At 45.3% G+C, this 10871-nt stretch overlaps 1 protein-coding gene across 1 annotated transcript; it reads right to left on the reverse strand.

Moving 5' to 3' along the window:
- Window positions 1-582: 582 nt before the first annotated feature.
- Window positions 583-10700, reverse strand: BLOC1S2 (biogenesis of lysosomal organelles complex 1 subunit 2). The gene is made up of 5 exons (XM_073352904.1): window positions 10561-10700; window positions 8644-8760; window positions 6615-6734; window positions 3183-3287; window positions 583-2608 (listed from the first exon to the last, which is right to left on the reverse strand). Exons 1-5 carry the CDS (start codon window positions 10616-10618, stop codon window positions 2577-2579), a joined length of 432 nt encoding a protein of 143 aa, XP_073209005.1. The 5' UTR covers window positions 10619-10700; the 3' UTR covers window positions 583-2576.
- Window positions 10701-10871: the final 171 nt, after the last annotated feature.

The raw sequence follows: 10871 nt of genomic DNA on the forward strand, positions 1-10871 counted from the left end.
GGTTTTCAGTTAAAGCCTGCAGCTTTGGGGGCACAGACCAGATCTGGGTCTGTGTTGCAGCAAGCTGGCATGTGTGGCTCAAGAAGGCTTGGGACTCAGGAACCCTGCCATCAGGGAAAACAGGCTCAGAGGTAGTTCCAGTACATCAGGTGACAATCCCAAGGGGGTCTGTGACCAAACCTGTCAAATATATTTTTCTCTCCATTTCTTAATGATTCCTAACATTGGTCACTTTTTGACTGCCACTGCACCTTGAGTGGATGTTTTCAGAGAACTATCCACAATGACTCCAAGATCTCAGTGAGTGGCAACAGCTAATTTAGACCCCATTTTCTATGTATGGTTAGGATTGTTTCCCAATGTGCATTACTTTACATCTATTAACATTTCATCTACCATTTTGTTACCCAGTTTTGAGAGAGCCTCTTGTAGCTCTTTGCAGTCTGCCCAAGGCTAACTTTCTTGAGTAGTTTTGTATCCTCAGCAAATTCTGCCATCTAGTTACCCCTTTTTCCAGATACCTTATTAATAAGGACTGGTCCCAGTACAGACTACTGTAGGACACCACTATACTGCTCTTCATTCTGAAAACTCACCGTTTATTCCTATCTTTTAACCAGTTACCAATCCATGAGGACCTTCCCTCTTATACCATGCCAGCTTACTTTGCTTAAGAGGCTTTGGTGAGGGGCCTTGTAAAAAGCTTCCTGAAAATCTAAGTGTGCTATACCCACTGGATCCCCCTTGTCCATGTGCTTTGTAGGGTTGGTACACTTTCATTTACAGTGCTGCTATAAAGAATAATTTTTGCTCTGCAACATTAGAGAGCAAGCTTCCACTACTGCTACTCACTGTTCATCCAGAAAGCAAACTTCTCCCTCAACCTGAAACCCCTTCAGGGCAAACTTTAGCATTCAGTTCCCAAGCTGAAAGCTTGTTTCTTCAAAAAAAAAAAATTACATGCTCATGACTCACTGTCAGCCTTTTTATTAATCAGATATAAAGAAATCCATCTCTAATAACTACAGTAAAATGCCCACTTTCCCCATGGGAAATACCCAGCAAAGGTTGAAGAAATGCTCTTATAGTACAACAGGGCCTGAGACCTGATTGTGTTAAGTCTACAACCTGTTTGTTAGTTATAAACTGAATACAACTTAAGTCTCCTTAACAGGGCACACATAGAACACCAAGGATCAAATATTCTAAGGGCAGAAGTGCAACAAGAAATCGACTAAATGTAGTAGAAAGACAAGTTTGTTATAGTTAACCTCTCCTTTGATCGTCTTTGGAGGCACTCTTTTTGTCCTGAAGCTTAGTCTACCCTCCAATACCACCTCACTAAAACTCATGAATTGATAAATCTGGCTTTTATTTGTAATGTTCATATCCCATTGTTACAAAGGGAACAGCTTATTTTCAGCTGATAAGTCTTTGGTTCCTATCTCATACCTACACTACATAGCATTGACACCATAAATATTATTGGTGTCCCATCAAAAGTTTGCTTTTAGATAACTAAAAAGCAGATAAATAAGTAGTACCATAACTTGCAGGGAGGTCTATACAACTCACTTACACAAGATACAATCTCCTAGTACTGGGAAGTATCTCCATGAAACTGATTATGAATCATCACTTGTTTTCATAATGCAAGATCCTAGCTTTTCTAGCCTGTTACATATTTACTTAAGGCTTGTCAACACATGGAGTTATCCTGGGATATTCTGGAATAAGCTGTTGACAATTTAAGTACCTTTTTCCAAATGTATCTTTGCTTAATCCACTTCCACTTCAAAGTACAGAATTAGTCTTAAATATCTTCTCCTGTGATCTCTAAATACACTCAATGACAGTTAGATGCTTCTGTTCTCAGCTACATTAAAAGGATAAACCTGCATAAAGCATGAGAAACCAGTTCTCAGAAACAAAATCTGAGATAGTTTCAAGACTTTTGCAATGGAGAAAAATTTTATGGTAAAGCTATAACTATTATTCCGCTTTCCACAGAGTCTGGATACCAAGACAAATTTAAGAGGATCCAAAACCATGCTCGCACCTCTGAAAACAGATCTTTAGACAGTACAGATGGAAAGAATATTTATGCTAGACACGGGGCTCTAAGTGAGGAAAAGGAAGCAGTGGAACAAGGGGAATTTCCGGTCCTACAGTTGTAGAGGAGAATGTATTGGTAGGCTATGGAGGAAGTTTTCTACAAGGCCCTATGGAACTCAGGAAGTATTACATTTGAACACTGTCTTATGGTAACTCATAAGAGCTCAGTGTAGCTTTCAGCTTTTGACTACAGCTCAATAATAGAGGCAGTAAAAGAACAGGCTTCTGAGAAAAGGGAAGGTTTTCTAGCCTCAGAAGGAATAGACACACAGCAACATTACTAGTCTGATGTCTGCTACAGTCAAGTCCTTAGCCAAGGCATCCATCCCGCTGGCTACACGGCTCTTCCAGAATAACAGCTTGTATGTTTGGTGCAGTTCAAACCTTAGGAATTTGACAAGTCAATCTGAGTCATGACCCAATTCTCGTATCTTAGGAAAGTGTCCTTTTGTTGTAGAATTTCATCGTTTCTCCAGTTTTTTGTACTTTGCTTCTGCAGAAGAAAAACAGAATGGTTGTTAGAACTGAGAGGAGGGCTAAAGGACCCAATCCTGTAAACTGCTGTGTATTCTAGATTACCCTTGACTTCAGAGTCACAAGAGGCACTTGGGACAGTTTTTCAAAGGTATTTAGGCACCTATATTTGCAAACAGGTGCTTTTAAAAATACCACTGGGTGCTTAGCTCCCATGGAAATCAATGGGATTTATGCACATAACCTCCTTAGGTGAAATTTTTAAGAGGACCTATCTGCATCTTTAGGCACCAGATATTGAGTGCCTTGCATAATCAGTTGGTGTTAATAATTACATTGCAACAATACCCACACTATAGTCAGCCTTCACATAAAGCCTGCTACTTCTAATATACCCATGTTATAATATGCTTCTTGCTATTCCAGAACATTTCTATTACTCACTTTCCTGAAAGGAGGAAAATCACATACTGCATTTTCAGAGTTCCAACACAGACTAGTTAAATCTTTATGAAAATTACTCCTGGCTTCTTCCACGTACATTGTACAATAGGCTATCCTGCTCAATAATAACAATACAGGAACATGGTTACCAAGTTTTTTCGAATAGGCATCCAGCTTGTAGGCTGCTTGTTCAAGAGCTGCCACCTGCTCTTCAATGAGGTTGATTTGTTCCAGATACGGCTGAAGACCAGCATCTTAAAAAAGGGGGGAAAACCAGACCAATCAATTCTTACTAATTCGCTGAGAGGGAACAGTTCAGACCTGAAACAAAGAGCTTCTCAGGACATTGTTTGGTCAATATATTTTACAGATGACAAAAAGAACAAGTGTCTAGAGATGGATTTTTAAGTATATTATAAAAATTAAACTATTCTCAAACTCATCACCAAAAAAAATATACAGTGAGAATTAAATCAATACAAGTATCTTTTTAAATTCTCAATCGGTTTCTAATCAGCTGAATGCAAATATACTGAGTATGTAGCCTAGTTATGAGAATGAAAGGAAAAACCTATTTACTTCACTCACTGTACAGGCATTTTATTATCTATAGTATATAGCTTTATAAATGGTGTACAAGACAGATAGCTGCACAAGGGCTATCACCCATTTTGTACATATATCCTAGAAATCTCCAGCTTTCAGCAGTAATCAAGCAGGATTGATTCATTATCAGCATTGATGTTGAATTGCAAAGCTTTACGGTGTTTGGAAAACAAGATCATGTGTACATAACTGTATCTGTGATGGAAGGTATATAACTGACATTTACACAAACCCAGATTCTGAAGATCCACTAACACTTCCTAGAAAGTCATCCCAATCTTAGAAAGAAACTTTCACTCTTTCAGAAACAGGTACTGAATAAAAAAAAATTATGAGGTCTTTCCAAAGGTAGGTAAGTACATATCCTGAGCTACGTTCCCTCGAAGCTACGCGGCTGCGCAGCTGCCTCTTAAGCCCTGTGCAGGGGCTCAGGGCTGCGGCAGGGAGAGGCACCTCAGCGCAGACCTGCTGGGGCAGGGAGAGGCACCCCTCGCCGCCAGCCCCAGCGCAGACCTGCCCTGGACTGGCTGTGGGAGAGGCACCTCTCCCCCAACACAGACCTGTCCCAGACTTGTCAGGGGAGAGGAGCCCCTACCTCGGCTTGGCCCCGCCCCGTCGGAGCTGCCACAGCCAGGGAGAGGTGCCTCTCCCTCGGCTCCGAGCTGCTGTGGTAAGAGAGGGCTGGGAGGAGTCCTCTCTCCCCACTGTAGCCCCTGGGCAGCCTCCACCCCAAATCCCTCATCCCTGGCTCCTTCCCAGAGCCCCCCCACGCACTCCAACCCTCTGCCCCCTCCCGAACCCCTCATCCCCGGCCCCCCCCGCACACCAACCCTCTGCCCCAGCCCTGAGCCCCTCATCCCCAGCCCACCCCGGAGCCTTCAACTCCAGCCAAAACCCTCACCCACCCCGCACCCGAACCCTCTGCCCCAGCTCTGAGCCCCCTCCCACATGCCAAACTCCTTGGCCCCACCCCCATCACATGATTTTTGATATGTGCACCAATATGAAGGTGATGTGTCACACATCACCTCCATATTGGTGCACATAACAAAATGCATTCCGGACAAGGATGTAAAAAATTAGAGGGAACACCGATCCTGGGCCAGGACATTCACAATGATTAGGGCCCTACCAAATTCACGGCTACGGCCACGTAAAACGCATTACGGTCTGTGAAATCTGGTCTTTTGTGTACTTTTACCCTATACTACATACTGATTTAACGGAGGAGACCAGAGTTTTGCAAATTGGGGGTCCTGACCCAAAAGGGAGTTGCGGCGGGGGAAGGGGGGGTGTCACAAGGTTATTTTAGGGGGAATTGTGGTATTACCACCCTTACTTCCGCACAACCTTCAGAGCTGGGCGGCCAGAGAGAGGCAGCTGTTGCCCTGGCGCTCAGCTCTGAAGACAGCGTCCCGCCAGCAGCAGGGCAGAAGTAAGGGTGGCAATGCCATACCATGTCACCCTTACTTCTGCGCTGCTGCCTTCAGAGCTGGGCGGCCAGAGAGTGGCAGCTGCTGACTGAGGGCCCAGCTCTGCAGGAAGCAGCACAGAAGTAAGGGTGGCAATACCATTGTCAAGGTTCCTTCCCCACTCTGAACTCTAGGGTACAGATGTGGGGACCCGCATGGAAGACCTGCTAAGATTATTTCTACCAGCCTAGGTTAAAACTTCCCCAAGGCACAAAGTCTTTGCCCTTGGATTAGATAAAATGTTGCCACCACCAAGTGTTTTAGACAAAGAACAGGGAAAGGACCACTTGGAGTCCTATTCCCCCAAAATATTCCCCCAAACCCCACACCCCCTTTCCTGGGGAAGGCTTGATAATAATATCCTCACCAATTGGTACAGGTGAACACAGACCCAAACCCTTGGATCTTAAGAACAATGAAAAATCCATCAGGTTCTTAAAAGAAGAATTTTATTTAAAGGAAAGGTAAAAGAATCACCTCTGTAAAATCAGGATGGTAAATACTTTACAGCGTAATCAGATTCAAAACATAGAGAATCCCTCTAGGCAAAACCTTAGGTTACAAAAAGACACAAAAACAGGAATACACATTCCCGCCAGAACAGTGAATTTACAAGCCAAAACAAAGAAAAACCTAACGCATGTTCTAGCTAGATTACTTACTAACTTTACAGGAGTTGGAGGGATTGCATCCTTGATCTGTTCCCGGCAAAGGTATCACACAGACAGACAAACCCTTTGTCCCCCCCCCTCCAGATTTGAAAGTATCTTGTCCCCGCATTGGTCATTTTGGGTCAGGTGCCAGCGAGGTTACCTTAGCTTCTTAACCCTTTACAGGTGAAAGGGTTTTGCCTCTGGCCAGGAGGGATTTTATAGCACTGTATATTGAAAGGTGGTTACCCTTCCCTTTATATTTATGACAACCATACTATGCCATCCATACTTATGCGCTGCTGCTGGTGGCGACTCTGCCTTCCGAGCTGGGCTCCCAGCCAGCAGCTGACGCTCTCCAGCTGCCTATCTCTGAAGGCAGCACCACTGCCAGCAGCAGCACAGAAGTAAGGGTGGCAGTACCACAAGCCCTCCTACAGTAACCTTATGGACCTGAGCAAACTCTCCCTCAAAGTCAGTGGAGTCTTTCCATTGACTTTAAGTTGGATCAGACGCTAACTTGCCCAATGCCACAATGGGACTCTGACAGAGCTGGGAATACAATCCAGGGTTCCTGGCTTCACTTCTGCTAACTAATCACAAAGCCAACCTTCGTCTCCCGCACAAAAGCAAAGGGTGGAGGATGAGTACTATTCAGAGAGCTCCACTCATTTAACCATCAGCTTCAAACGAAAATTATTCTAGACTTATCACATATTCTAGGCACATACAACCTTTACAGACTTTTTTCTCCTTCAGAAATTAATAGGAGTTTGAACTATAGGCTCCTAGATGCTTCGTTTACAGTATAACATCCATTTACTATAGTCATTCCTGACTCGTTTTTACTTACATTTTTGATTTAGGTCCTTCAGGTTTCGACTAATGTTTACAGCAATATCTTTCATTTCCAGATATTTCAAGCTAGTCAGCTTGTTCATGTTTTCCAGGAGTTTGTAGTCTTCACTGGTGGCTTTCGAAAAAAGAGAAAATACTTACACCTTTATAAAAACAACTAGCACAGTTTGGAATCTAAGTGCTGTTCAGAGCTGAAGAGTTCAAGGTGACAGCTGAACACAGCTGAGAATATCTCATTCAATAATACGGCTCTTAGCAAGATGCTCCCTAAAAACGAGGGGATCAAATCTTGCGGACTGAAATATCAAATGGACTAAAGAATAAATGTGTAGCATATTCAGTAAAAAACAAGAACTTATTTTATACATTTCTACAGTACCTATCATTCTGGAAGGCAAAACCTTCTATTTACAAAGCTAAAGGCCTTGATCCTGAAAGCTGATCTGCATGCAGGAACCTTATGCCTTTATTCAGTCCCCTCGGTACACACTGGCACTCCAGGCCCCAACCCCAGTTCAGTGTCTCTCTTCCCCTCAGCTAGGGAATCCCCAGCCCTCTTTCCTGGAGCAGGGTCCCCATTCAATGACCACTCTCAGGCTTTATCTGTCTGGAGCTCAGCCTTCTAGCTTTGACTTCCAAACTCCCCTGGTCTCAGGGTCTTTCTCCTGCCTTAGCAGGCTACTCCTAGTTGGGGGTGACCTCCTTGACTTCAGTCTTTCCTGCAGGGGAGCCCTTCCCATGTAGTCTTTGCTGCAGCTTCCTGCTGTTCTTAAAGGGGACAGCTGTGGTTCCATTACATGGCCTTTACTTCCCCCACCTATGGAGGTGAGTTATACTTGTCACAGGAGAATGGCAGCCCAGCTCAGTTCCAAAGTCAGCTTTGGTCCAGTCATGAAGATGCAACATGTTTACAGGTCCCTCTTGCTCTACATCTGTTCCCTCCCCAATGGGGGCTTGTCTATGTGAACACTTAGGGCAAGTCTACATTACAATATTAAGTGGACCTAAGTTATGTCAACGTACAGCCACCACAGTGATTTGCATGTCCACACTACACACCTTGTGTTGGCAGTGTGCGTCCTCACCAGGAGCGCTTGTACCGATTTGACTGTCAGCATGAGGCATTGTGGGATGGCTTCTGAAAGGCAGCAACAGTCAATGTAAGCAATGCAGTGTCTACACTGACACTGCTTCGACCTAACTACATCGACCTAATCACTACGCCTCTCGCAGAGGTGGAGTTATTAAGTCGGTGAAGTGGGCGAGTTACATCAGTGGGAGCTACCTTTTAGTATAGACGCTTACAGAGTTAGGGAATAGATTAAAGCACACTAGGGAACTTTTAGCACGTGGTAGCAGTGTCCATGCAGGCACTTAGTGCATGGCAGGCTACAGCGAAATAGATTTCCACCTCACCTTGCCACAAATTAAGTGTTCGTATAGACAAGCTCTCAGAAGAAGAAATAGTTAACCTGATTCAGTACCACACTAAAAACTTTTTGAAAGATAAAACGTCACATCAATCTGGGGCCCTCTTTAGCTTTACATTCAGATGCTCTGATGTTCTATCTTAACATATGATCCAAGTGGCAGTCATCTAACTGCCCATGTGACCCCGCTGACATGTGTTAACAGTTCGTTAGAGCACTTTGATCTCATCCTCTTTGAAATGGGACTAGCTCAGAGCACATTAATGAACTATTAATGCACATCAGCAGGGTGCATTTGGACAGTTAGACTGGGGCAGGCTAGTGCAGGGTGGATTCACACCCCAGGTTGCCATAATCTAATGGCTTGTGTACATAAAACCCTTAAATTATATTAAAGCCACTTTAATTCTGCCCACGCAGGAGCTGAACGCAGTTTAACTAATCCATTTTTAATTCACACCTTTAATTAATTTGGATTACTTTTCCTGAGTATCCCTGTGTAGACAAGCCCTAAAATGCTAAGCAAAGTATTTCTTTTTTTAAACAGTTTATCTCTATGCTAGCCAGGTTTGTTAGTTTCACAGTTTGCCTTACCTGTCAGTTCACCTGTTAAGTAAGTGGCCATTTTGTTGAACATATCCTTACAAAGCTCATTGATATCTGCTTCTGCTGGTTCCTTAGCTTCCTCTGCTGTCTCCACAGCAGGATCCTCTAATCAGGTTATAAATGAACAGTACAGAGGTAAGGGAAAGTTAGTCAAATACTGAAATACACACAAGATAGTAAAAACAGCACACATCTTTTTGTTACATTTATTTTCAACATGGGGTGTACATTTTAGATTAATAAACAATTAACCCACAAAGTTATCTGTAAAATTGCATAAAGTTGATTTAACAGCTTGATTTTAAATCAATAAATATTTTATCTATTTCAGGGGTAGGCCTCTGTAAGTTTCCCTTATTATTACAAAGGCAAAAATTAAATGATGTGAAGACAATGATTTCAGGAAAGATCTTTGAGTCTGATCATTTCTATTGGCTGTGCCTACTGTCATTTTTTCCCATCTTTGATCACTGATTGAGAACTGTTCCCTATGTCCCCTTCAGAAGGTGTTGCAACAGTCCCCCAGTCCTGTCCACTAAACTCTTTCTTCTCCTTCAAACCCCTTTGTAACATTCCTCCTGTTCTTCCCACAAATAATCTCTCCACTGCTTCATCTGAGTAGTTCTCTTCTGCTCTGTATTTTCTTTACATGGCTTGATCCTGAGATACTGGATTGAACACACTGCTGGCTGTGTTCCTTCAACAATTGATCACGGCTGCAACAGAGCCTGGCAGTGCCCTAGTGCCCAAGCACCCATAACTCCAACTGACTTACCTAGGGGCTGAGGGCACTTAGCAACTCCTGGAAGAGCTTGGCATACTGCAGGATCAAGCCCATAAACAATATGCATTCTGGAGCAGTGAACCAGACTTACTCTATGTTTGGAATAGCATGATGATAATTTGTGTGCTATATAAATGGTTAGGAAAAGAAAAGGAGTACTTGTGTAGCTCACGAAAGTTTATGCTCAAATAAATTGGTTAGTCTCTAAGGTGCCACAAGTACTCCATTTCTTTTTGCGAATACAGACTAACACAGCTGTTACTCTGAAAAATGGTTAGTAAGCATCAGTTCCTTTTGCGAAGAATTGTGATAGTCTTATTAGCCTGGAAAAGCTTTTCATGACAAAGCCATAGGCTGCCCATCTAAGTGAAGACATTTTCCTCTCCCTGTTGCTGCTCCATTCTTCTCACTTCAGTGTCATTGTAAGCAAAGAATATTTGCCAAATAAAGGCTGTAGCAAGTCACATGTGAGACAGAAAGAGAAATGGCACCAGCTGCCTATAACAGAAGACAGGTGCCATCACCCACGTCTGGAAGGTTTAACATTGTGTATGACAGTGGGGAGCGCGGTGTGTGGGGGGAAAAGACTAACTCAGCCTTGTGAAGGGCAATCAGCCAAGCCAGCACCCCAGCCCGTCACTGCTGAAACAACCCCTGCTTGGTTAGGGGATGGAGACCCTGCTCTTTTGGCCACAGAGCGATGCCACCCGGTTGGCTCACACCTGCCAACAGGTGATGGGGGAACTAAGAGCTCAGGCCGTGCCCCGTTCCCGCCCCAGCGGTCACGATGGCCAACAGACAAGTGCGGGTCCCTGTGGGATGGGCGCGCCGGCCCCTCTCGTAGCCTGGGGCGTGTGAGGGGACCAGACCCCAACTCTACAGGGTCTCCTGGGGCAGGGCCGACCCCCTGAGACCCCTCCTAGGGCAACAGCGCCAGCCTGCTAGCGGCTCCCGCTCAGGAGCCAGAGGCCAGCCCGTGGGAGGTGGGGGCACATGAGCAGCGCGGCACTCGGGGGGGGGGGCACGGCTCCAGGCCCCCAGCTTGGGATGGGGTCTCAGGTCGGGGAGGGGGCTGGGGCTCGGGCCCGGGTCTCAGGCTCCCTCCCGGGCCTCTCTCTTACGTTTGGCTACTTGCACCCGGGCCTCCAGCGGACCCTCGGCAGCGGCAGCGGTTGCCATAGCGACAGGCCCCCCTCCAGTAGGCAAAACTCAGCCGCTTCCGCGTTCCCCCGAACTCGGCGAGCGCGGCCCCGCCCCCCTGCTCCTTACTGCGCAGGCGCGGGAGCGTGGCGCTTGCGCACAGACACGGCTGGCACACGTCCCTCTGCGCACGTGGTTATCCTGGGCGGGGAGTCAGGTGGCGGCCGTGGCCTCTGGTGTGGCGGGGGTGGATAAGGCAGCCCCCTGATGCGTCACCGCTGCTGCTAACCGC

This window comes from Lepidochelys kempii, chromosome 7, assembly GCF_965140265.1.
Source record: "Lepidochelys kempii isolate rLepKem1 chromosome 7, rLepKem1.hap2, whole genome shotgun sequence".
Classification (NCBI taxonomy): domain Eukaryota; kingdom Metazoa; phylum Chordata; order Testudines; family Cheloniidae; genus Lepidochelys; species Lepidochelys kempii.

Excerpts from the sequence above, each read along its gene's own strand:
- BLOC1S2 (XM_073352904.1), bottom strand. The coding sequence starts at position 10,618 with ATGGCAACCGCTGCCGCTGCCGAGGGTCCGCTGGAGGCCCGGGTGCAA. Across the intron at positions 8,761-10,560 it reads CCGGGTGCAAGTAGCCAAAC|AGGATCCTGCTGTGGAGACA; the intron begins GTAAGAGAGAGG and ends TAACCTGATTAG. Across the intron at positions 3,288-6,614 it reads GAAGGACCTAAATCAAAAAT|ATGCTGGTCTTCAGCCGTAT; the intron begins GTAAGTAAAAAC and ends CCCTTTTTTAAG.